Here is a 27,510-nt window from a genome sequence, read left to right on the forward strand (position 1 = left end):
TGGGGGCTAGGGATACCCCATCAGTGAGAACAAGCAGCCTGCTTGTCCTCGGAGAAAGCAAATGCTACATACCTGTAGAAGGTATTCTCCGAGGACAGCAGGCTGATTGTTCTCACAAACCCGCCCGCCTCCCCTTTGGAGTTGTATCTTCCCTAGTCTTTGTCTTGCTACATATGTGACTGGCCGGCACGAGCCGGTTTTGGGCGGGAAGACGGCCGCGCATGCGCATCGGCGCGCGAGGGCTAGCAAAGGCTTTTGCTAGTGAAGATTCCAATTGGAGGGGCTGCCGTGGACGTCACCCATCAGTGAGAACAATCAGCCTGCTGTCCTCGGAGAATACCTTCTACAGGTATGTAGCATTCGCTGTATAATGTAGCAGCTGAAGATGAAACTGTGCCTTCTAGTCCACCGATTCTTGAAAATAATTGGTCCTTCTCATTCTCAGTGAAAGATGACAGAGTTAATAGACCAGCCTTTCTGCAGTAAGTTTTCTGATGATAACTGTCCTCACAATGAATTCCAAGGGAGCAAGATCTTAATTTCTTGGCCATATTGCCACTACAGATCCAAATAATAAATAATTTCTCCAAAACCATGTGGGTTACAGTGGTGCAAATTTCACAGCTGAAGGACTAGATTCTGTATTTCATGCCTAAAAAATTGGCACCGAAATGAAAATTTCCCTAAGTGTATTCTATAAAGTACGCTTTAATTTAGGTGTACTTTATAGAATAAGCCTAAATTTCCGTGCGTTATATAGAATGTGTTGAGTGCCGGTCTGCGTGACTAAATTTAGTCAAGAGCAGTTATACCAAGTAAAACTTGGTGTAAATCTTGATGCCTAAATTAGGTGTGGACCGGGTGTATTCTTTAACAACGCACATAGATTTTAGAAACGCCCATGACATGGCCATGCCCACTTTCAGCTATGTGACTTAGAATTTAAATGCAGCACATTATAGAATGCACTTCTGTACATAAATTCTAATTAATGCGAGTTAGTGTCAATTGCTTAAGTGACAATTATCTGCACTGATTGGCTTGTTAACTAATTAAGCTGCATTCAAAGATAGAATATGACTGTATTTGCATGCACAACGTTAGTCACGCTATATAGAATTCGCAGTTAATGGCAGAGATATTAAGACCTATAAGGGCCCAAACTTTGAGTCAGCCGAGAACTGTGCCAACCCCCTATTGGATAAAAATCTGATATCTCGAAAACCGTAAGTCTGAAATTTGCAGTTTTTCATTTTATACATTGGTCTCCATTTTCGTAGATTATCAATTTCTGAATTGGTGAGGTAGAGACCATTGGTTGAATTGACATGGAATGACACTACTAGTAAATAAATGTTCAGATTTTTTCACTTTGGAAAATTAGAGAATACAAACAGTCACTGTATACATTTTTTTTATTTTCAGATTTTTACAATTTTACAATAGTTCTATAACAAATTGTCTAAATAATACTAAGTCCAGCTGATCTCAAAAAATGAGGAAAAAGACTTCAGAAGCTCAGTGATATGAGTCTGTAAGCTGAGCAAACCTCTTTATCGGTCTTTAAAAAAAATCTCCTTTTGTTTGTTTTTTGTTTTATTGAAATTTTCCTAGTTTTTTCATGAACTCCAATATATAGCAAATATGTGTTTTTTACACACTTAAAAATTAGCGCCTGTGTTTACAAAGGCATAGGTGCGTTAGTGTTTCAAACGCTAATGTGCGTCCAACACTAACAACTATAGGAATGTATCGGTGCGTTAGCATTTAACACAACTTTAAAGATGCGTTAACACTAACGCGCCTTAGTAAACATACCCCTTGGACACTTATCTTAAGAAGTTTGAAAAGTCATATAAGGAGGGTTTTTAAGACTGATGAAGAGGTTTGCTCAGCTTGTAGACCCTTGTTATAGGGCAGATTGCTGAGCTTCTGAAGTCTTTTTCCTCCTTTTTTGAGAGCAGCTGGACTTAGTTCCATAAAAAGTTGTCTAAATAATAATATTGAATTATTTCATTGCATAAGTTTATTGCCAAAAAGTATTTTAATACAATACATTTTACAAAGAACAATATCCTTGTAACAGCAAGTAGGGTGGGAGCCCAGAAAAAAAAATGATCAACCCATTAAAATGAAACAGTACACTGGTATCTTACCCTTTATAATAGAGAACCCAACATTAAAAAAAAAATAGTATCATTATTTTCCAGATTTTTAGGATAATCCTTTTACGCATTCTACATGTTTATGGGTTGTTTTTTTTTTTAAGTGATGATGAGTACGGTATTATGATATATACTCTGCATTGAACTGTAAAGTTAAGCAGAATATATGTAACCAAATTAAATAAAAAATCTGTTTGCATGTCTGTTACGCATAATTTGTGGTACAGTTTTGAAGTGTGTATGTCAAATGCCAGGATTAGTGTAATAAACTGTAAATAATTTTGCTTTTCTCATTGTATATGTGTTATCTTTTCTGACCTGAACGCTTACCTACCTGAACCTTCTCTTACAGAACTGGATAGAACCCAAACCAAGAGAGACAGAGGTTTTAAGAATAACTGGAGCTTTGATCGGTCAGAAGAAAGTGAAGGAGATGCAGAGAGAGAGTAAGAATGCTCAAGGATTACAAAAATTGAATTCAGATTTAAGTTTTATTTATTTATTTATTGCATTTGTATCCCACATTTTCCCACCTTTTTGCGGGTGTGGCTTGTAATTTGGGAGTAACCCTCAAGTACATCTTAAGGAAATCCACTTTGCAGTGTTTAGATTGTTATTGTATTTGCTATACTGCCTTATGAAATAAAGCAAAGCAGTCTACATCATTAAATAATAATGTGTAAAAACAGATCAAACTTTATAAGTTAGGTAACAGTAGGTAAATAGACATGGTGCAGACTAGTGCGGTCAGGTTATAGAATTCACACATTAAAAAAAAATATCCAAATTTAGAAAATGTTACAGTGCACTGATCATTTCAAGACTTTAATGAAAGAAAGGTAACTAAGGCTGTCTATATTCTGTCTTTCCTCTGAGACAGAAGTAACCTTCTGGAGGTCTCGGGGGGGGGGGACCCTTGAGTAAACCTTTACTCCCCCAGGCAGAATTCCAGGCAAGAAAAATGCTGACTACTAAATAAGTGGGACACTGTCATACCGGGGTACAAATTATATCGTAGTGATAGAGTGGATCGAATTGGTGGAGGGGTAGCATTGTATATTAACAAGAGCCTTGAATCAAAGAGATTGAAAACTCTGCAGGAAACAAAACACTTCTTGGACTCACTGTGGATTTAAATTCCATGTGTAAAGGGGAAAAGGAAATTGATAGGAGTGTACTACCGTCCGCCTGGCCAGGATGAACAGACGGATGCAGAAATGTTGAAATTAGGGATGCAAACAAACTGGGCAACACAATAATAATGGGTGATTTCAATTACCCCGATATTGACTGGGTAAATGTAACAACGGGACACGCTAGGGAGGTAAAATTCCTTGATGAAATCAAGGACAGCTTTATGGAGCAGCTGGTACAGGAACCGACGAGAGAAGGAAAAATTCTAGACCTAGTCCTTAGTGGAGCGCATGATCTGGTGCGGGAGGTAATGGTGCTGGGGCCGCTTGATAACCGTTATCATAATATGATCGGATTTGATATTATCTTTGAAGTAAGTATACATAGGAAATCAAATACGTTAGTGTTTAACTTTAAAAAATGGAGACTATGATAAAATGAGAAGACTACTACTACTACTATTTAGCATTTCTATAGCGCTACAAGGCATACGCAGCGCTGCACAAACATAGAAGAAAGACAGTCCCTGCTCAAAGAGCTTACAATCTAATAGAGAACGGTGAAAAGAAAACTTGGAGTGACTGTGAGGGTCAAAAATTTACATCAGGCGTGGATGCTGTTCAAAAACATCATCCTGGAAGCCCAGGCCAAATATATTCCGCGTATTAAAAAAGGAGGACGGAAGACCAAATGACAGCCGGCATGGTTATATAGTAGGTGAAGGAAGCTATTAGAGCTAAAATAAAATCCTTCAGAAAATGGAAGAAGGAACGGACTGAAAATAATAAGAAACGGCATAAGGAATGTCAAGTCAAATGCAAAGCGCTGATAAGGAAGGCTAAGAGGGACTTCGAAAAAAAGATTGCGTTGGAGGCAAAAACACATAGTAAAACTTTTTTAGGTATATTAAAAGCAGGAAGCTGGTGAAAGAATCAGTTGGACCGCTAGATGACCGCGGAGTAAAAGGGGCGATCAGGGAAGACAAAGCTGTGGCGGAGAGATTAAATGAATTCTTTGCTTTGGTCTTCACCGAGGAAGATTTGGGTGGGATACCTGTGCTGGAAATGGTATTCAAAGCTGATGAGTCGGAGAAACTTAATGATTTCTCTGTAAACTTGGAGGATGTAATGGGGCAGTTCTACAAACTGAAGAGTAGCAAATCTCCTGGACGGGATGGTATTCATCCCAGAGTACTGATAGAACTGAAAAATGAGCTTGCAGAGCTATTGTTGCAAATATGTAATTTATCCTTAAAATCAAGCTTGGTACCGGAAGATTGGAGGGTGGCCAATGTAACGCCGATTTTTAAAAAAGGTTCCAGAGGAGATCCGGGAAATTAGAGACCGGTGAGACTGACGTCGGTGCCGGGCAAAATTGTAGAGACTATTATTAAGAACAAAATTACAGAGTATATTCAAAAGCATGGATTAATTAGACAAAAGTCAACATGGATTTAGTGAAGGGAAATCTTGCCTCATCAATCTACTACATTTCTTTGAAGGGGTGAACAAACGTGAATAAAGGGGAGCCGGTTGATATTGTGTATCTGGATTTTCAGAAGGCATTTGACAAAGTACCTCATGAAAGACTCCAGAGGAAATTGGAGAGTCATGGGATAGGAGGTAGTGTTCTATTGTGGATTAAAAACTGGTTAAAAGATAGAAAACAGAGAGTAGGGTTAAATGGACAGTATTCTCAATGGAGAAGGGTAGTTAGTGGGGTTCCGCAGGGCTCTGTGCTGGGACCGCTGCTTTTTAACATATTTATAAATGACCTAGAGATGGGAGTAACTAGTGAGGTAATTAAATTTGCTGATGACACAAAGTTATTCAAAGTCGTTAAATCACGGGAGGATTGTGAAAAATTAAAAGAGGACCTTACGAGACTGGGAGACTGGGCGTCTAAATGGCAGATGACGTTTAATGTGAGCAAGTGCAAAGTGATGCATGTGGGAAAGAAGAACCTGAATTATAGCTATGTCATGCGAGGTTCCACGTTAGGAGTCACAGAGCAAGAAAGGGATCTAGGTGTCATCGTTGATGATACGTTGAAATAGAATGTTAGGTATTATTAGGAATTAGGTATTATTAGGAAAGGAATGAAAAACAAAAATGAGGATGTTATAATGCCTTTGTATCACTCTATGGTGAGACTGCACCTCGAATATTGTGTTCAATTCTGGTCGCCGCATCTCAAAAAAGATATAGTGGAATTAGAAAAGGTACAGAGAAGGGCGACGAAAATGATAAAGGAGATGGGATGACTTCTCTATGAAGGAAGGCTAAAGTGGCTAGGGATCTTCAGCTTGGAGAAAAGGCGGCTGAGGGGAGATATGATAGAGGTCTATAAAATAATGAGTGGAGTTGAACGGGTAGATGTGAAGCGTCTGTTCCCGCTTTCCAAAAATACTAGGACTAGGGGGCATGCGATGAAGCTACAATGTAGTAAATTTAAAACGAATCGGAGAAAATATTTCTTCACGCCACGTGTAATTAAACTCTGGAATTCGTTGCCAGAGAATGTGGTAAAGGCAGTTAGCTTAGTGGAGTTTAAAAAAGGTTTGGACGGCTTCCTAAAGGAAAAGTCCATAGACCGTTATTAAATGAACTTGGGGAAAATCCACTATTTCTGGGATAAGCAGTATAAAATGTTTTGTACATTTTTGGGATGCCGGGTATTTGTGACCTGGATTGGCCACTGTTGGAAACAGGATGCTGGTCTTGATGGACCTTTGGTCTTTCCCAGTATGGCAAGTATTAGACATAATAAATGTTTATTCAAATTGTCAAAGAAGGCAATCAGTAATTATTGAACAAATAAATTCCCAATTGCAGTATAATGTGTAGCAAATAAAAACAGAGTTTTCCCTGGGAGCTGTCTATATGTCCACCTGCTAGTGAACACACTGAGGCTCCCCATCTTCAGTTCTGTTTCCTCAAATACTTTTTTCTTCCTTTTTTTATTAATTATAATTACCCTTCCTACCTAATGAATATGCATTGTTTCCAGAATATTCTGTTTCCTATGATGAATCATGTTCTAACATATTCCATCAAATTCTATCATATATTCCTTAAATTGATAGGGCCTGTCATGTAAGTTTTCATTAGATAATGGGTAGAATTAGGCTGTTACTACCCGTACCCTACAATTTTACTCACACCCACTTACTTCTCCTTTTGATTGTTTATCTGGATACAACAGATGTCGTTAGTCATAGGAGTCTCTGTCTTAGTTGCTGACCAGCAACTTATCACAAGTTAGTATAGCATAGGCCAAATGTCAAACCACAGCCTTAGAAAGGTATTTTTCAGAAAAGCACATTATAGCTGTCTTGCAACTCTTAAGTCTGCTCCCAGCTCAGAAAAGCAAAATACCTATATTAAAAACTAGAAATATGTATGGTTTGTACCTTTTCATGGCCTCTATGATATACAAGTCTTTGTATAGTGGTCTAACTTTTGAAAGTGCTAAGTTAAAACAAATGCAGAATGTTTTGGCTAGGATTAATATAAGATTCTCCCAGCATATTAACCCCATATTAAGAGAACTGCATTGGCTTCTGCAGTTTATTTAATTTGGGCTGATTAGCATTCAATAAAGAACCTCAAGGCAAACTACAATGAATTAAAAAAATGGTAAGATTTTATTCTCAACTTAAGATTTTAGGGCTCTCTTTCAAGTTAAATAATGTCAGCTGTGCTGTTATGTTCCTAGTAAACGTTTCAGATCCACTCAAGCTGACTTATTTGGTATACCCTCCTATCATCACATAAGGTTAACTGGTATTCATTTCAGGGCTATTTTGGTGGTTGCTCCCAAATTGTGGAACTAACTTCAGAAAGAAGTGACTTTGTTTTCTCTGACTTTCTGAAACAGAATTTGAGTTGAGGCGTTTTCTCTCTTTATTTTTAACCTGGTTTTTAAACAGGTTTCAGTTGCGGTGTCTGTCTTCTTAACTTAATTTCTGCATTGATGTTTCAATCCTAGTTTTATTTTTAATTTTTGTCTTTTAGAAGTTTTGTTTAACCGCCTTTATGAAGAGATTAACTCAAGATGATTTATAGTAGATAACACAGTCATGGCCCAAAAAATTGGGAGCCTCTGCTTTTTTCATTTGTTCAACACACATAGAAAAACAGGTGCATAAAACGTATTTTTAATGTAAAAAAAGTTGCTTTCGTTATCTGACTGGCAATATTTGTAATGATGGCTGCTGTTCTCTAAGGACAACAGACTAGTAAGTCTTCACAGCATGGGTGACGCCAGCACCAGAGCCTGCACATAAAAGCTTCTCTAGCATAGTATGTCCTTGAAACTTTTGAATTGCTTCACCATCCTTGTGTGCCACTTCCCACCCATCACTGTTGGGCAGAGCTACCTTAGTCTTCGAAATAGTTTTAACTGATACACAAGACATTGAACCCTACTACTACTACTACTTATCATTTCTATAGCGCTACAAGGCATATGCAGCGCTACTTGAATATTACAGATATACAGTGGTGGAAATAAGTATTTGATCCCTTGCTGATTTTGTAAGTTTGCCCACTGACAAAGACATGAGCAGCCCATAATTGAAGGGTAGGTTATTGGTAACAGTGAGAGATAGCACATCACAAATTAAATCCGGAAAATCACATTGTGGAAAGTATATGAATTTATTTGCATTCTGCAGAGGGAAATAAGTATTTGATCCCCCACCAACCAGTAAGAGATCTGGCCCCTACAGACCAGGTAGATGCTCCAAATCAACTCGTTACCTGCATGACAGACAGCTGTCGGCAATGGTCACCTGTATGAAAGACACCTGTCCACAGACTCAGTGAATCAGTCAGACTCTAACCTCTACAAAATGGCCAAGAGCAAGGAGCTGTCTAAGGATGTCAGGGACAAGATCATACACCTGCACAAGGCTGGAATGGGCTACAAAACCATCAGTAAGACGCTGGGCGAGAAGGAGACAACTGTTGGTGCCATAGTAAGAAAATGGAAGAAGTACAAAATGACTGTCAATCGACAAAGATCTGGGGCTCCACGCAAAATCTCACCTCGTGGGGTATCCTTGATCATGAGGAAGGTTAGAAATCAGCCTACAACTACAAGGGGGGAACTTGTCAATGATCTCAAGGCAGCTGGGACCACTGTCACCACGAAAACCATTGGTAACACATTACGACATAACGGATTGCAATCCTGCAGTGCCCGCAAGGTCCCCCTGCTCCGGAAGGCACATGTGACGGCCCGTCTGAAGTTTGCCAGTGAACACCTGGATGATGCCGAGAGTGATTCGGAGAAGGTGCTGTGGTCAGATGAGACAAAAATTGAGCTCTTTGGCATGAACTCAACTCGCCGTGTTTGGAGGAAGAGAAATGCTGCCTATGACCCAAAGAACACCGTCCCCACTGTCAAGCATGGAGGTGGAAATGTTATGTTTTGGGGGTGTTTCTCTGCTAAGGGCACAGGACTACTTCACCGCATCAATGGGAGAATGGATGGGGCCATGTACCGTACAATTCTGAGTGACAACCTCCTTCCCTCCGCCAGGGCCTTAAAAATGGGTCGTGGCTGGGTCTTCCAGCACGACAATGACCCAAAACATACAGCCAAGGCAACAAAGGAGTGGCTCAGGAAGAAGCACATTAGGGTCATGGAGTGGCCTAGCCAGTCACCAGACCTTAATCCCATTGAAAACTTATGGAGGGAGCTGAAGCTGCGAGTTGCCAAGCGACAGCCCAGAACTCTTAATGATTTAGAGATGATCTGCAAAGAGGAGTGGACCAAAATTCCTCCTGACATGTGTGCAAACCTCATCATCAACTACAGAAGACGTCTGACCGCTGTGCTTGCCAACAAGGGTTTTGCCACCAAGTATTAGGTCTTGTTAGCCAGAGGGATTAAATACTTATTTCCCTCTGCAGAATGCAAATAAATTCATATACTTTCCACAATGTGATTTTCCGGATTTAATTTGTGATGTGCTATCTCTCACTGTTACCAATAACCTACCCTTCAATTATGGGCTGCTCATGTCTTTGTCAGTGGGCAAACTTACAAAATCAGCAAGGGATCAAATACTTATTTCCACCACTGTAGGTATACCATCTGATCACATATGGGAAGTTTTTGAACCAATAACACGACACATACCATTAGGTTATTAAGAAAGTACGCTTCATCTTTAGACATTTGTCTTTCTTATTTTATGAGGTCTCTTAGCCCTAATGTTATATGTTTTCTTATATTCAGTTTCAACTTGGTAAATTTCCTCTTTCACGAGGTGGTATTGTTTTGACCCCAATGTTAAAGAATTCTAAAGGTAGTGTATTAGAGTTGATAAATTATATTCTTCGAGGACAAGCAGGCTGCTTGTTCTCTTGACTGGGTTGACGTCCACGGCAGCCCCCTCTGACTGTAAAAAAAACTTTGCGGGAGGTCCCGCACGCAGGGCACGCCCACCGCGCATGCGCAGCCGTCTTCCCGCCCATGCGCGACCGTTCCCACTCAGTTTTTTTCCTTTCCGTGCTGGAGAGAGACGTGTCTTCGTCCCTCACTTAGTCAGCCCCGGAAACCGGATTGCAGCCTAGCCCGCAGTTTTTCTTTTCTTAGTGTACGCGTTCGCGTTATCTTTTCTCGTTAAAAAAAAAACGTTTTCCTCGTCCTCAGTCGCGAGGGCGCGATGTCGTGGCCTTGTGGCCGCGCGGTCGTTTCTTTCTTTTTCGGGTGTGCTTTTCACCGCCACCATCGACGATTTTGACTTCGCTGACGCAATTTTTCCATCGATGTCCTCGAAGGTCCCGAGCGGATTCAAGAAGTGTGATCGGTGCGGCCAGCAGATCTTGCAGACCGATACTCAGGCTTGGTGTCTCCAGTGCCTCGGCCCGGAGCATAATTCCAAGACGTTCAGTTCACCTTGTGTCTCGGCTTACGGAAGCGGACGCAGGTGGTGAGGCAAGTTCTGTGGGGCCGTCTTTTTGGAACTTGCGCCGGCCCTTCCTTGTCGACCTCGACGGCATCGGTGTCGACGGCCGGGTCTTTGCTGCCGGTACCGATGTCGGCGCTGACTATGGCATTGACCCCAGGAGCACAGGTACCTTTGGCCTGCTGGCCTGACGGCGGTGGTGAGTGGCCGCACGGGCAGTCTGCCCCTGCCACTCCCGCTGCTCAGGGCCATCGGGACCGAACCCTGTCGGATCCGATACCTCGAGGCCATGGGGGCTCCACCCCCTCCTCGTCCCTTCCGCGGAGCGCCGATGACGGGCATCGGAAGAAAGCCAAAAAGCACAGTCACCGGTCGCCCACGACACACGGGACTGGCAGCTCCGGAACCTCGAGGGACGACTCGACACCCAGGAAGCAGCAGTGCCGGGAGGAGCATTCCCCCTCGGTTGAAGAGGTGTCGCGCTGGTCCTCGGATATCTCGGTACCGTCTCCTGGACCCGAGCAGCTTCCGGCGCCCACACCGGCCCCCCTGCCTTTCCCGACAGCGAGCCTAGACGAGTGCCTCCGAGCCATCCTTCTGGGGATCCTGGAAGGGCTGATGCGCCAGGCTCTACCGGCACCGGGGATGCTTGCGCCCCCCCCCCCCGGCGCCGTTGATGGAGGCGCCGGTGGGCTCTGGCCCGATGCTGAGGCCTCCGACGCCGCTTGCAGCACCGGTGTCGACCGCCACTCAGGTGGAGTCCCCGTCGACGTCGATGGAGGGAGCTTCGTCCCCGCCGGCGCGGGAGTCCACCGCTCGAGGACGTGGTTCCTTGCAGTCGAGCCGGGCCCAGTTGCGGTCTGAGCTGAGCTCATGTCCGACACCGAGGAGGAGGACTCGTGGGGGGAGGAGGAGGAGGACCCTAGATATTTCTCCTCAGAGGAGTCTGTGGGCCTTCACTCCGTCCCCACTCCTTCACCGGAGAGGAAGCTCTCGCCTCCTGAGAGCCTCTCCTTTGCTTCCTTTGTCAGGGATATGTCTATCAGCATTCCCTTCCCAGTGATTACTATGGATGAGCCGAGGGCGGAGATGCTCGAAGTCCTCGACTAGCCATTACCACCTAGAGAGTCTTCCACGGTACCGCTGCACAATGTCCTGAAGGAGACGCTGCTTCGGAACTGGTTGAAGCCACTATCTAATCCCACCATCCCCAAGAAAGCGGAGTCCCAATACAGAATCCACTCAGACCCAGAGTTGATGCGGCCTCAATTGCCTCATGACTCGGCGGCTGTGGACTCTGCTCTCAAGAGAGCACGGAGTTCGAGGGATACCGCCTCGGCGCCCCCTGGGTGGGAGTCTCGCACTCTGGACTCGTTTGGCAGGAAGGCCTACCAATCTTCCATGCTCGTAACCCGCATCCAATCATACGAGCTCTACACGAGCATCCACATGCGGAACAATGTGCGGCAACTGGCGGACCTGGTCGACAAGCTCCCTCCGTAGCAGTCCAGGCCTTTTCAGGAGGTGGTCAGGCAGCTGAAGGCATGCAGAAAGTTCTTGTCCAGGGGTATCTATGACACCTGTGATGTGGCATCTCGAACTGCGGCCCAAGGTATAGTGATGCGCAGACTCTCCTGGCTGCATGCCTCTGACCTGGACAACCGTTCCCAGCAGCGGCTGGCGGATGTCTCTTGCCGGGGGGATAACATTTTCGGCGAGAAGGTGGAGCAGTTGGTGGAACAACTACACCAGCAGGAAACCGCTGTCGACAAGCTCTGCCACCGGGCGCCTTCAGTATCCACCTCAGCAGGTGGACGTTTTTCCCGGGCCTGGCAGGCTGCACCCCACGCCTACAGTAAGCGTAGGTACACCCAGCCGGCCCGAAGGCCTCCTCAGGCACAGGGACAGTCCCAGCGCGCTCGTTCCCGTCAACAGTGTGCGCCTAAGCAGCCCCCTGCGCCTCCACAGCAAAAGCAGGGGACGAGCTTTTGACTGGATCCATGGGAACATAGCCGCCATCAAAGTAGCCGTGCCGGATGGCCTGCCGGTCGGGGGGAGGTTGAAAATTTTTCACCAAAGATAGCCTCTTATAACCTCTGACCAGTGGGTTCTCCAAATAGTGTGGTGCGATACACCCTGAATTTGGTCTCCACTCCACCAAATTGTCCACCGGGAGCCCAATCCTTCAGCTCCCATCACAAGCAGGTACTTGCAGAGGAACTCTCCACCCTTCTCAGCGACAATGCGGTCGAGCCCATGCCACCCGGGCAGGAAGGGCAGGGATTCTATTCCAGGTACTTCCTTGTGGAAAAGAAAACGGGGGGATGCGCCCCATCCTAGACCTGAGAGGCCTGAACAAATATCTGGTGCAAGAAAAGTTCAGGATGCTTTCCTTGGGCACCCTTCTCCCCATGATTCAGAAGGACGTTTGGCTTTGTTCCCTGGATTTAAAGGATGCTTCTACTCATATCCCGATACTGCCAGCCCACAGACAGTATCTCCGATTCCGTCTGGGGACACGTCACTTTCAGTATTGTGTGCTACCCTTTGGGCTTGCCTCTGCACCACGGGTGTTCACGAAGTGTCTCGTGGTGGTTGCGGTGTATCTCTGCAAGCTGGGGGTGCACGTGTTCCTGTATCTCGACGATTGACTGGTGAAGAGCACCTCAGAGGTAGGAGCTCTTCGGTCCATGCAGTGCACTATTCACCTTCTGGAGCTGCTGGGGTTTGTGATAAATTACCCGAAGTCCCATCTCCAGCCAGTCCAATCTCTGGAATTCATCGGAGCTTTGCTGAATTCACAGACGGCTCAGGCCTCTCTTCCCGAGGTGAGAGCTCAGAATCCCCTGTCCCTCGCTTCCCAGACCAGAGCGTCTCAGCAGATCACAGCTCGGCAGATGTTGAGACTCCTGGGCCATATGGCCTCTACGGTCCATGTGACTCCCATGGCTCATCTTCACATGAGATCTGCTCAATGGACCCTAGCTTCCCAGTGGTGCCAAGCCACCGGGAATCTAGAAGATGTCATCCGCCTGTCCATCAGTTGCCGCAATTCACTGCGCTGGTGGACAAATCGGACCAATTTGACCCTGGGGCGTCCATTCCAAATTCTGCGGCCCATGAAGGTGCTGACGACGGATGCATCTTGCGTGGGGTGGGGAGCTCATGTCGATGGGCTCCACACTCGGGGGGTGTGGTCCCCCCAGGAACAAGATCTTCAGATCAATCTCCTGGAGCTCCGAGCGGTCTGGAACGCACTGAAGGCCTTCAGGGATCGGCTGTCCTGCCAAATTATCCAAATTCGGACAGACAATCAGGTTGCAATGTATTACATCAACAAGCAGGGGGGCACCGGATCTCGGCCTTTGTGTCAGGAAGCCGTCAGGATGTGGCGTTGGGCACGTCAGTATGGCATGCTTCTCCAAGCCACGTACCTGGCGGGCGTAAACAACAGTCTGGCCGACAGGCTGAGCAGAGTCATGCAACCGCACGAGTGGTCGCTCCATTCCAAAGTGGTACGCAAGATCTTCCGAGAGTGGGGCACCCCCCTCGGTGGACTTTTTCACCTCTCGGACCAATCACAAGCTGCCTGTGTTCTGTTCCAGACTACAGGCACACGGCAGACTGGCGTCGGATGCCTTTCTCCTCCATTGGGGGAACGGCCTTATGTATGCATATCCTCCCATACCTTTGGTGGGGAAGACCTTACTTAAGCTCAAGCAAGACCACGGCACCATGATTCTGATAGCGACTTTTTGGCCCCGTCAGATCTGGTTCCCTTTTCTTCTGGAGTTGTCCTCTGAAGAACCGTGGAGATTGGAGTGTTTTCCGACTCTCATTTCACAGAACGAAGGAGCGCTTCTGCACCCCAACCTTCAGTCTCTGGCTCTCACGGCCTGGATGTTGAGGGCGTAGATTTTGCTTCGTTGGGTCTGTCTGAGTGGGTCTCCCGTGTCTTGCTTGCTTCTCGGAAGGATTCCACTAAAAAGAGTTATTTTTCAAGTGGAGGAGGTTTGTCGTTTGGTGTGAGAGCAAGGCCCTAGAACCTCGTTCATGTCCTGCACAGAACCTGCTTGAATACCTTCTGCGCTTATCAGAGTCTGGTCTCAAGACCAACTCAGTAAGGAATCACCTTAGTGCAATTAGTGCTTACCATTATCGTGTAGAGGGTAAAGCCATCTCTGGAGAGCCTTTAGTCGTTCGATTCATGAGAGGTTTGCTTTTGTCAAAGCCCCCTGTCAAGCCTCCTGCAGTGTTATGGGATCTCAACGTCGTCCTCACCCAGCTGATAAAACCTCCTTTTGAGCCACTGAATTCATGCCATCTGAAGTACTTGACCTGGAAGGTCATTTTCTTGGTGGCAGTTACTTCAGCTCGTAGAGTCAGTGAGCTTCATGCCCTGGTAGCCCATGCTCCGAATACTAAATTTCATCATAACAGAGTAGTCCTCCGCACTCACCCTAAGTTCCTGCCAAAGGTGGTGTCGGAGTTCCATCTTAACTAGTCAATTGTCTTGCCAACATTCTTTCCCAGACCGCATACCCGCCCTGCTGAATGTCAGTTGCACACATTGGACTGCAAGCGAGCGTTGGCCTTCTATCTGGAGCGGTCACAGCCCCACAGACAGTCCGCCCAATTGTTTATTTCTTTCGACCCCAATAGGAAGGGGGTCGCTGTCAGGAAACGCACCATCTCCAATTGGCTAGCAGATTGCATTTCCTTCACTTACGCCCAGGCTGGGCTGACTCTTGAGGGCCATGTCACGGCTCATAGTGTTAGAACCATGGTAGCGTCAGTGGCCCACTTGAAGTCAGCCACTATTGAAGAGATTTGCAAGGCTGCGACATGGTCATCTGTCCACACATTCACATCACATTACTGCCTCCAGCAGGATACCCGACGTGACAGTCAGTTCGGGCAGTCGGTGCTGCAGAATCTGTTTGGGGTTTGAATCCAACTCCACCCTCCAGGACCCAATTTTATTCTGTTCAGGCTGCACTCTCAGTTAGTTGTTCTTCGTAGATCAATTTCTGTTATGCCCTCGCCGTTGCGAGGTTCAATTGACCTGGGTTCTTGTTTTGAGTGAGCCTGAGAGCTAGGGATACCCCAGTCGTGAGAACAAGCAGCCTGCTTGTCCTCGGAGAAAGCGAATGATACATACCTGTAGCAGCTGTTCTCCGAGGACAGGAGGCTGATTGTTCTCACCTACCCTCCCTCCTCCCCTTTGGAGTTGCGTTTTCCTCATTCCTTTGCTTGTCATTCAACTTAGCAGGAACGGTCGCGCATGGGCAGGAAGACGGCCGCGCATGCGTCAAGGGCGTGCCCTGCTTGCGGGACCTCCCGCAACGTTTTTTTCCGGTCGGAGTGGGCTGCCGTGGACGTCAACCCAGTCGTGAGAACTATCAGCCTGCTGTCCTCGGAGAACACCTGCTACAGGTATGTATCATTCGCTGACCAGTGGCATCCATCCCTTTTGTTCATTAAGGTAATGGATGGGTGGGTAACTGAAAAGTTGAGAATTTTTCTGGATCATTTTTAATTGTTGTACTAGTCTCAATTAGGTTTTAATCAGGGCTTTAGCACTGAGATGATGTTCTGGTCCTTGGTGACATCTGTTTAGAAACTTGAGTCGAGGTCAAAGTTTCATTATACTTCAGTTTGACTTGCCCATTGCTTTTGACCTAGTGGATCACGGTCTTGCTTTCTTTTCTTAGTTCATTAGGGATTCAAGGTCTTGTTTTATCTTGGTTTCAAGGTTTTTTTAACCAGTTCGTATAGAGTAGAGATGTAAGGTGAATTTCTGACTCCTGGTAAGCAGTGTGTGGAGTTCCTCAAGGGTCACCTCTTTCTAGGGTTATTTCACCTAAGAAAAAAAAAAGGACACGTGCCCCGCCCCAGCCATCTTTTTCTTTTGATGTAGGCACAGGAAAAGAAGATGTTACATGCTCCTAGGTCTCAACGATTTTTTTTTTTTAATTATAAATGCTAAGTCTGATTGCTGAAAAACCAGATATTAAAAAAAACCCACAATCCTTGGTACAAAATACGTGTAATAAATCAACAAAACCCAAAGATTCATGCTGTTATATAGTCATAGATACAGGCTACCGCTGACATGTACTTAACAAATCTCAATATATACTTATGCCTCACTACTATTTCTTGAAATATTTTAAGGAATGCCCTCAGAAATTTCCACTCATAAGGCAATATCATTTGCTTTGCCGAGTGGCGTAGCACATCTTTCATAGGGCCACTCCTATTTTTTTGTGTGAGTGCTATAGCCTGGATCAAACAGTGCTAAAAAAATACAGTGCTCAACAAATAATTGAAAAAACGTGAACTTATCCTAACGTTTTTTTTTTTTTTTTAAAAGGATTCTCATCCAGCTCATCCAGCTTACAAAACTTGCTTGCTGTGTACTTCCTAATCATCGAATGCCCTGAATTGAACAGCTTCCCCTGGACACGCCCGACACCGCGGGTTTCATAAAATTTCTTCAGGGACTCGGGTTAGAGCCATCCAATTCTTCCATAAAAGTCACAACCATCCGATGCTTCAAGCTGTACTATACTGAGCATAGTCACAAATTGCACTATCACAGCTTTTAAACAAGGCGCCCACCATGTGACTCACATCCGCACACAGTCTGATTGTTGAGCAGCACCTGATACTCATAACATCATGCCTGTTCTGGTGGCCCTTTACTAGGTGAAAACATTTCTGCAAGAATACAGGGAGTCCCTATAACCAGCCCCTCCAAATGACACAATGATTTAAAATTTAGAATTAGAACTAATTACTACTCTAACCATTGAAACCAATAATACTTCCTCTGTATACATCCATGTGCTGCACACTGGCATGTTGGGAGGGGATCAGGGCTGGGGGAGGCACCTTACTGTTGGTCTTCACAATGTCCGACTGTCTGATGGTGTACCGTGTTCCTTCTGGGCTCGCTGAGTCCTCCTCCTGCTGATTCCCGACTCTGTTCTCCTCTGTTGCTGTGCTGTTCTTGCCGCTACTCTCTCTCTGACTCAGCATAAGAAAAGTATGATGACATCACGCCACTACCACCACCACCACACTGGAAAAATAACCCACAAAATGGCACGCTGTTGTGGCACACTATTTAATAGCTTGGTGGCAGTAGCGCAGAATGATGAAAATAGGCCAAACGGGGTGTTCTTTTCTGGTGATGTCATGCTTGGTGGGAGGGGAGGGTCTGTGATGTGCTGCTCCATGGAGGAGTTTAGGAAGGGAAGGACTGTGTGCGTGCGTGAGTGCCTGCACACATATACTGCAGGTGGGAGGAGCAAAGAGAGCAGAACAGATGGAGAGGAGGCTGGAAGCCGGATTACAGAAGTTATCCTGTCTCAGTGGTAAAAGGTAGGTTGTCAATTTTACCACAGGTACAGGGATTATTACTGCTCCTGTGGGGTGGGGAAATAATTGCAATTTGCAGTTTGAAAATTTTTGCTGTTCTTGCGGTGTAACCCATGTCATTCTGTAATTTAGACTCGCTTCAGTTGCAGTATGTGAATGATTTCACAGTGTTAATACCTTTTACTCCAGGTAATCCATTTCATGAGGCCAATGGTTTACAGGTGGTTGGCATCTGGGTACGTTCATTTAAGCTGAAACTAAATAAAATACTAAGGGCCCCTATTACTAAGCTGTGAGGTACCTACGCGCCCCCAACGTGCGCCAAAATTGAGTTACCCTACTACCGCGTGGTTCTTATGGTAATTTCATTTTTGGCGCTCGTCTGAAAAATATTTTTTATTTTCTGGCATGCGTAGTGGACGTGCACCAAGTGGCATCTGATGCACGTAGGTCATTACCACCTAAATTATTTACCGCTAGGTCTATGGCTGGCGGTAAGGTCTGAGACCCAAAATGGATGCGCAGCAATTTTGATTTTGCCGCACATCCATTTTTTTTGGGGGGGGGGGGGGGGGGGGGGGGGGGAAGGCTTTTTTACAGGTGCACTGAAAAATTATTCTGTTCGTGCCCCAAAACCTGGGCCTACACTACCGCAAGCCATTTTTCGGTGCGCCTTTGTAAAAGGACCCCTAAGTTTCTTTGGATTGGTCCTCTGACCTTTCTGAAAGATAATTCTATTATTAAGCTTGGTAATTTAGATTTAACACTTGATTCAGTCTCCAGCGTGCAAGTTGTGCAATTAGTCAACTTTCTCTTAACATTCAGGTTAATAAGGTGGCTAGTAAATCTGTTTTTTCCTACTTAAAAAACTTTGGATTAATAATATGTAAATACTTTGAACCAGTAATTTTTCTCCTATTGTCATTATTAGATTACTGTAACTGTTGGCTGTACAGAATTTCTAATAAGTTGAAGAGTGCAAAATGCTGAGTTAGTCATTTTTTTCTGCAAATAAATATGATTCTGTTTCTCCTTTTTATGTTAAGTTGCATTGCTGCTAGTGGAAGCTAGGTTACATTTTAAGTTTCGTTTTTTTTTTAAAATCATTTTTATTGAGTTTTCAAGAAAACTTAAACCAATATAACATAAAACAACAAAACCAAATGCATTACATATAGATAAATGTGACAATTTAAGTATAAATATAAAAATCTAATCTCTAGGAGATGCTGATGCTGATGCTTTGATGTAATGATCAAAAGGAGCCAAATGCTTCTTAAAAGTAGGCAATTGATGAAATTTAAAAGCTGCAGATTCTTCATAGTTTCTAATAGTACAAAGATGACTCCACCATTCACAAAAGTTCAAATGCAAATTATTTTCCCAATGAAATACTATAATATGAGTGGCTAGAGCCATCATTATATCAAAAAGGTTTTGATATTGATCCTCAAGTGTAAGTTTAGGGGTTGAAGAACGAAGTATTATCACATCATATGTCAAACCAACAGACGAGGAGAAGGGAATTATTGAACATATTCTTTCCCGTATTAATTTCCAGTAGGTGGACACATGGGAACATTCAAAGAGTAGATGCTTCAGGTGACCAACAGGAGCAGAACAAGTCCAACATTTTGGAGGAGATGTTGATCTAGTTTAGACAATTTGAAAGGAGTCCAGTAAGCTCTATGAAGAACAAACAATGATGATGTGTTATACCAGCAGAGAAAGTGGGTCTATTGGATTTAGACAAAAAGGTTAACCAATCAATTTCATCATGACAGAACAATTCCAACTCCCATCTATGTTGGAGCTCAAGACGGGGGTTTGTGAAAGTCATGTATACATTTGTATATTCTCGATTTTTTCTATTACCCATTAGCATAGCACGACAAAAGGTAGTAAGATTAGCAGCATCTGACTGACAACCCGTGGTTTGCAACAAATTTTGATAGACATTAGAGAGGGAAAGCCAAGAATCAGCATCAAGTGTAGTTAAATTACATTGTAGACAAGCAGATTCAGCAGAAGTCACATCATTACATACAGTAATTTGAGATAATGACCATATACCTTTTTCCTGCCACAGTGACCAGTTTAAAGTAGAATTACTTAATTTAATGGACGAATTAAACCAAATACTAATATCAGAAAAAGGAACATACAATTTAAATATATTTCTCATAGTGATGATGAGCTTCGCAGTAGCTTTAATTAAACGCATACCAGTGGGATATGGAAATGCATACATTAAAGGAAGAAGATGAAGAGGAAAAGGGGAACGTAAATGCTTCTTAAAGTCAAGCCATCTAGGGAGATTTTGATGATTATCCTCATGAAACCAATATATAGCCTGTGACAGTCTGAATGCCAGATAAGATTTAAAATCTGGGAAGTTGATACCACCATTAGACTTACAGTGGGGGAAATAAGTATTTGATCCCTTGCTGATTTTGTAAGTTTGCCCACTGACAAAGACATGAGCAGCCCATAATTGAAGGGTAGGTTATTGGTAACAGTGAGAGATAGCACATCACAAATTAAATCCGGAAAATCACATTTTGGAAAGTATATGAATTTATTTGCATTCTGCAGAGGGAAATAAGTATTTGATCCCTCTGGCAAACAAGACCTAATACTTGGTGGCAAAACCCTTGTTGGCAAGCACAGCGGTCAGACGTCTTCTGTAGTTGATGATGAGGTTTGCACACATGTCAGGAGGAATTTTGGTCCACTCCTCTTTGCAGATCATCTCTAAATCATTAAGAGTTCTGGGCTGTCGCTTGGCAACTCGCAGCTTCAGCTCCCTCCATAAGTTTTCAATGGGATTAAGGTCTGGTGACTGGCTAGGCCACTCCATGACCCTAATGTGCTTCTTCCTGAGCCACTCCTTTGTTGCCTTGGCTGTATGTTTTGGGTCATTGTCGTGCTGGAAGACCCAGCCACGACCCATTTTTAAGGCCCTGGCGGAGGGAAGGAGGTTGTCACTCAGAATTGTACGGTACATGGCCCCATCCATTCTCCCATTGATGCGGTGAAGTAGTCCTGTGCCCTTAGCAGAGAAACACCCCCAAAACATAACATTTCCACCTCCATGCTTGACAGTGGGGACGGTGTTCTTTGGGTCATAGGCAGCATTTCTCTTCCTCCAAACACGGCGAGTTGAGTTCATGCCAAAGAGCTCAATTTTTGTCTCATCTGACCACAGCACCTTCTCCCAATCACTCTCGGCATCATCCAGGTGTTCACTGGCAAACTTCAGACGGGCCGTCACATGTGCCTTCCGGAGCAGGGGGACCTTGCGGGCACTGCAGGATTGCAATCCGTTATGTCGTAATGTGTTACCAATGGTTTTCGTGGTGACAGTGGTCCCAGCTGCCTTGAGATCATTGACAAGTTCCCCCCTTGTAGTTGTAGGCTGATTTCTAACCTTCCTCATGATCAAGGATACCCCACGAGGTGAGATTTTGCGTGGAGCCCCAGATCTTTGTCGATTGACAGTCATTTTGTACTTCTTCCATTTTCTTACTATGGCACCAACAGTTGTCTCCTTCTCGCCCAGCGTCTTACTGATGGTTTTGTAGCCCATTCCAGCCTTGTGCAGGTGTATGATCTTGTCCCTGACATCCTTAGACAGCTCCTTGCTCTTGGCCATTTTGTAGAGGTTAGAGTCTGACTGATTCACTGAGTCTGTGGACAGGTGTCTTTCATACAGGTGACCATTGCCGACAGCTGTCTGTCATGCAGGTAACGAGTTGATTTGGAGCATCTACCTGGTCTGTAGGGGCCAGATCTCTTACTGGTTGGTGGGGGATCAAATACTTATTTCCCTCTGCAGAATGCAAATAAATTCATATACTTTCCACAATGTGATTTTCCGGATTTAATTTGTGATGTGCTATCTCTCACTGTTACCAATAACCTACCCTTCAATTATGGGCTGCTCATGTCTTTGTCAGTGGGCAAACTTACAAAATCAGCAAGGGATCAAATACTTATTTCCCCCACTGTATATAATTTAAGTTTTTGAAGAGCAGTTCTAGGGGGTTTACGCTGCCATTAAAAACCTAGAAATTTTACTTTCTATTTTCCTATATAGCGAAGAAAGGAATGGAAAAGGTACCATGCTGAAGACATAATTTAATTTTGGAGTAAACCAATTTTATTGCCTCAGCCCTACCCCACCATGAAAGATATAATCGATTCCATCTGTCTAGAGTAGAGTCTACTATAGATAGTAGAGCTTCAGAATTTAATTGTAAAGAGTGATCTACAGTTTTACCATACCAAATTCCCAGATATTTTATCCTATTAGGCTCCCATTTAAAAGGAAAGGAAGAAATATGATGCTTCTGAACAGAAGGAGATAAGGACATAACCGCTGATTTATTCCAGTTTATCTTATAACCAGACAGTAAAGAGAAGGATTCTATAGCAGTGAGAAGAATAGGTAGGGATTTTAATGTTTTTTACAGAAGGATATCATCTGCATATATTGATAGTTTAAATTCTTCAATACCAATACATGCACCCAAAATCTCAGAATTATGCCTAATTGCCTGTTGCCAAAGGTTCTAAAGCAATGTTAAAAAGAAGTGGTGAGAGAGGGCAACCTTGTTTGGTTCCTCTTTTTAGGGGAAATGGTTTAGATACATTGCCATTGACCACTATAGTAACCAGTGGATTATCATAAAGAATATTAACCATGTTTATAAATCTTTCACCAATACTAAACCATCTCATGGTATAAAACAGATACTGCCACTCAATTCTGTCAAATGCTTTTTCTGCATCTAAGGAGATTGTAATTAAAGAGTCATCAAAATGACGAGCATTTGACAAGATATTCCAAAAAAAGTTGAGAATTATCATTTGGGAGACGGGGAGTAAATCCATTTTGATCTTTATGAATAATAATAGGGAGAATTTTTTGGAGTCTAGAGGCAAGAATCTTAGCAAATATTTTATTATCAGTGTTAATAAGAGATCTGGGCCTATAATTTTCCACTTTATTGTGATCTTTATAAGGTTTAGGAATTACTATAATAGTAGATTCTAGAAAAGAATCTTTAGAAGAGTCTTCAGTTAGAAAAAGATTATATAACTGGAGGAGTTTTGGTACAAGAATGTCTGAAAAAGCTAAATAGAATTCAACATTAAGCCTATCATTTCCTGGAGACTTATTTTTTGGAAATGATTTCAAAGCGGAAAGTATTTCCACTTCAGTGATATCTTGATCAAGAGAATTCAATAAGTTCTGAGGAATAGTAGGAGGGGTCAAATACTCAGTGAAACTATGAAACGGAGAGGGTGAGAAAAATGATTTCAGAACTAAATAAATTCTTATAGAAACTCTGAAACTGAAAGTCTATATCAGGATCCGTGATATGTATAATATCTGATGAATCTATTATCTGAGTAATTCTAGACCTATCTTGTGTACATTTTAAATATTGAGCAAGTAGATGGCTAGATTTGTTACTCTCAGTATAGTAAAGTGATTTTTGAGAATGTATACAAGAAAAAGTTTCCTTAGCAATTAAATTATTATATTCTTTCTTAACCTTTTGGAGTTCAGAATGAAGGGATGAACAGGAGTTTAATACATTTCTATCCTCCAAGTCCTTAATAAAATTTAATAAATGTGAGATCTTTTTTTTTCTTCTCTTCTTCCCTGCTGTGAAGTTGATAATAGTTCCCCGAATAGTAGCTTTAAATGCATCCCCCCAGTAGTTAACCTTAACATCAGTATATGAATTATTATTAATCAGATATAGTATGTTTCATATAATGTATAAAGGAATCATCTTGTAAAAGAATAGTTTGAAACCTCCAGGGAGGTCTAGAAAAGTGGGTGTGAGTAGGGGTAAAATAAAGAGAGGTGGCAGAGTGATCTGAAATGACTGAGCCATGTATCTTGGTATTAATAATTTTGGGAAATAAGGAAGAGGAGATTAAAAAATAATTCTAGAAAAACTTGCATGAGCGGAGGAATAAAAACTATATTCTCTAAGAGAGGGATTCCCTATTCTCCATGGGTCGCAAAGGCCAAATACTTTTTTAAGGTTAGCAATAGCTATTTGAGACTTTGACTTTCTCAAGGGGAAATTTGATTGTCTATCCAGCACTAAATCTTGTACTTGATTAAAGTCACCTCCCAAAATAATATTTGTAGCTTGAAATTGTAAGAGGGTCTGAGATATAATCTGAAAAAATTCAGGAGAGTCGGAAGTTGGGCCATAAATATTAAATAGGAGATATTACAAATTTGCAATTCCAAAATTACCCACCTTCCAATAACATCAGCAGCTTGTTTTATGATAGTGGCTGAAAAAGATTTCCTAAGCAAAATTGCAACACCATTACGTTTATTTAATGCTGGGTAATATGCTGCCAATGTATACTGATTATCTTTCAGACTATTATTATCTTTATCTAGCAAATGGGTTTCCTGGATCAGCAATATCGGGGTTAACAGATGTAAGAGACAAAACCAGCTTTTTTTCTTTTAAGTGGGTTATTCAACCCATTGACATTCAAGGACAAAATGTGCATGAATGTATATGAGAAAGAGACTAACAGTACTCATAAAGGTCATAAAAATGCACAGGGGCTACAGAAGAACGGCGTTGAAAATGTATATATAAAAACAGCATCATAAACATCTTAATAGAAAACTGAAAAATATGGTAATACATTTGGTAAATAAAGAAAAACATATCTACCTGGAAAAACAATCCAGACAGAAAGCTGACAAACAGAGTGCGGGTAGTAGAGTTCTAAATTCGCCGTTAGAATTGTAATAATGTGAAAATAGGCATAAGATGACTAAACAACAAAATGATCTGAATAACAATGCAAGATACTAATGAACAGTAAGTATCCGTAATTATAAAAAAGTAATATATATCAGAAATAGCTAACAATTAACAGACTATGCTGTAAGAAATGCCACTTTGTTTATCAATTATATTTTGAAAAAAAAATCTTATCAAGTCTAAGCTTGTACAGAAAGGTATACATTTGATAATAATTAACGAAAGAAAGTTATGTATAACTACACTCAAGTCCTCAAATCTGGATCCAAGATTATCAATAATGGAGCTAAAGAGGTGGGATAATGTGGGATACAAATGCAATAAAATAAATAAATTAATAAGAAAGATTTACAAGGAAATTATAGAAATCTGTCTAAGATCAATGTGTCATATATTAACAGAGCTCAAAATGCATGCCAGTAGACATTAACATTCTCTTAACCCCAAAGAACGTTTGGTTACAAGGCATTCTGTAAGCTGTGATGGCTGGAAAAAAAAAACATTTTTTACTGATTGGTACCGGACTATACATTTACATGGGCACGGAAGATGAAAAGTAGCCCCAATCTGAAGAACTCCTAACTTAAGCAGTAAAAACTGCCTACGTCTTTTCTGAGTCTCTTTAGATACATCTGGAAATATTGTTATTTTAAGACCTATGAACTCTTTATCTCTGTTCTTAAAGAACATTTTCATAATCCATACTTAGTTAATGCAACTGTTGCCAATAAAGTAGAAGGAACTGCCAAGTCAGTGTCAGAAGACTCTAGGATAGCTGAAACTTCCAAAGGAGGTTCAGCTTGATTAGCGGAGAATTGTGTTTCTGTTGGATTATTTGGTAGATAGTATACCTGGGAGAAAGGGGGACTAGCATCTTCTTTAAGTCAAAAATTTCCTTTATCTGTTCAACATTTCCTTGGGTGTAATCGAAAGCACCCTGGGAAAATTCAAAAATCTTAAATTGTTTGATCTCAGGGAATTTTCCAAGGACTCAATCTTCCTCTGCATATTCATATTATCTTTTATCATTGTTATTTGAGTTTCTTGAAAATTTTCAACATTTTTCTCCCGAGTCTCAGCTTTCGCTGCAATTTTTTTTTACTTCGTTGTTTACTATTTCCACTTCCTCTTCTAATTTTTTTGTCCTGGTCTCAAGAGCCTGAGTTTGAGGGCATAAAACCTTACCCAGGTTAACAATTAAGGCCCAGAGATTTTCCAGAGTTACTTCAGCTGGTTTGTCTTCTAAAAATTGTGGAAAGTTTAAAGTCTGTACCTTATCAGTAGAAATGTTATCCTCAGCCTTCTTTTCACTTGCATTCAAATGGTCTCCCGCTGCTTCCTCCAGGGCACGATCTAAATTAGAGGAGTTTAACACTCCTTTGTTCTCCAGTTGTTCTTCCCGGACCCCTGATCTCTCCAGCTTCACCAAACAAATATTTAAAATTAAACAATAAAAGATAACTGCCTTCACTAATACAACAATAATACCAGATCGATGATGCATGAACAATAAACAAATCTTTAAACCTTTAAAGAGTCCAGGAAAGCCTGAAGAGCCATCAGATCAGTGAAGGATCTGGTAGAATTATGGACAGTGACTCTAAACCTTGCAGGGTAAAAGAGCCCATATTGAGCACCAATCTTCTTAAGCTGATCTCTGTATGCAGAAACGTCTTCCTTTTTTGAACTGGTTTATTTAAATCAGGGAAAAACATGAGTTTCTTATCTTCATACCTTACAGGTGATTTTAATTTAGCAGACTGCAAAATATCAAGAGCATGCTGATACCGAAGGAGACTGAGGACTATCGGCCACGGGTACATTTGATCGGCTGATTTTACCGACGGAACACGATGAGCACATTCAATTTCTAAGGGAGTCTCAAGTCTCAGATCAAGTAGTGAAGGTAGTAGTTTTACCAGAAATGCAATAATATTGGTGCCTTCAGCCCCTTCACGAATACCCAGAATGCGAATGTTATTCCTTCGAGATCTGTTGTTAAGATCTTCAAGGTCTTGTCTAAGTAAATCAATTTCTCTGATTCTTCGCTGAAAAGCCGTATAGCCGTTGAATTAGAACTGCATTTGATGTCCATAGTCTCCACACATCTTTTTGTCTCTGAGAAGTTAGCCTTAAGCTCTGTAAATTCCTCTCCTAGCTCAGAGAGTTGAAGTTATCCTGTAACAGACCCTTAATTGAGAGTATTTCACACATAATAGACTGTAAAGAAATGTCAGAGTCAGGTGATTGTACCAGTGAATGCGGCATTTGTTTATGTCTCTTAGAGGCTGGTTGGGAGTTCGAATTTGAATCAGGTTTAGCATTCCATTCAACCATACTCAGGAAAGAGCTGATATTTAAGCTTGAAAAGTAATCTCAAAATCCCGTTAACACAGGAACCTTATATTAAAGGCAGGAGCTGACGGTTCAGGCGTCCATCTTCCACAGAGCTCACGCACGTGCCCCCTTAAGTTTCTTTTCTTAACCTTCAAAGCTTTTCATGGGGATTCCCTGGGTTATTTAATTGACCATTTTGTTTTTCTTACCAGGCAGCATCTAGCTGGAATTCTCCCTCTTTCTCTAAGACAAACTGAAGGCTCTAGGTGTCATCGTTGATGATACGTTGAAACCCTCTGCTCAGTGTGCAGCGGCTGCTGAGAAAGCAAATAGAATGTTAGGCGTAATTAGGAAAGGAATGGAAAACAAAACTGAGAATGTTATAATGCCTTTGTAGCACTCAATGGTTCGACCACACCTCAAGTACTGTGTGCAGTTCTGGTTGCCGCATCTCAAAAAAGATATAGTGAAATTAGAAAAGGTACACAGAAGGGCAACAAAAATGATAAAGTGGGTTGGACGACTTCCCTGTGAGGAAAGGCTAATGTAGGTAGGGCTCTTCAGCTTGGAGAAGAGACGGTTGACGGGAGATATGATAGAGGTTTATAAAATACTGAGGGTCCGATGCACAATGGTAGCTGCCTCGGTAAAATTTAGTGACTCAGCTAGCGATACACAAAGGGGATCACATGCAAATGAGTTGCACGGATCCCCCTTTGTGCATCGCTGGCTGTTTGCCAGTTCAAAC

The 27,510-nt window shown here is 42.6% G+C and overlaps 1 protein-coding gene across 1 annotated transcript in view; it reads left to right on the top strand.

The window, feature by feature from the left end:
• SENP6 (SUMO specific peptidase 6) overlaps positions 1-27,510 on the top strand; it is a 344,871-nt gene that overhangs the window by 20,046 nt on the left and 297,315 nt on the right. Inside the window, 1 exon segment of the mRNA XM_030199054.1 lies at positions 2,518-2,611. Coding sequence (XP_030054914.1) covers positions 2,518-2,611 — 94 coding nt within the window.

Source organism: Microcaecilia unicolor, chromosome 3 (assembly GCF_901765095.1).
Source record: "Microcaecilia unicolor chromosome 3, aMicUni1.1, whole genome shotgun sequence".
Taxonomy (NCBI): domain Eukaryota; kingdom Metazoa; phylum Chordata; class Amphibia; order Gymnophiona; family Siphonopidae; genus Microcaecilia; species Microcaecilia unicolor.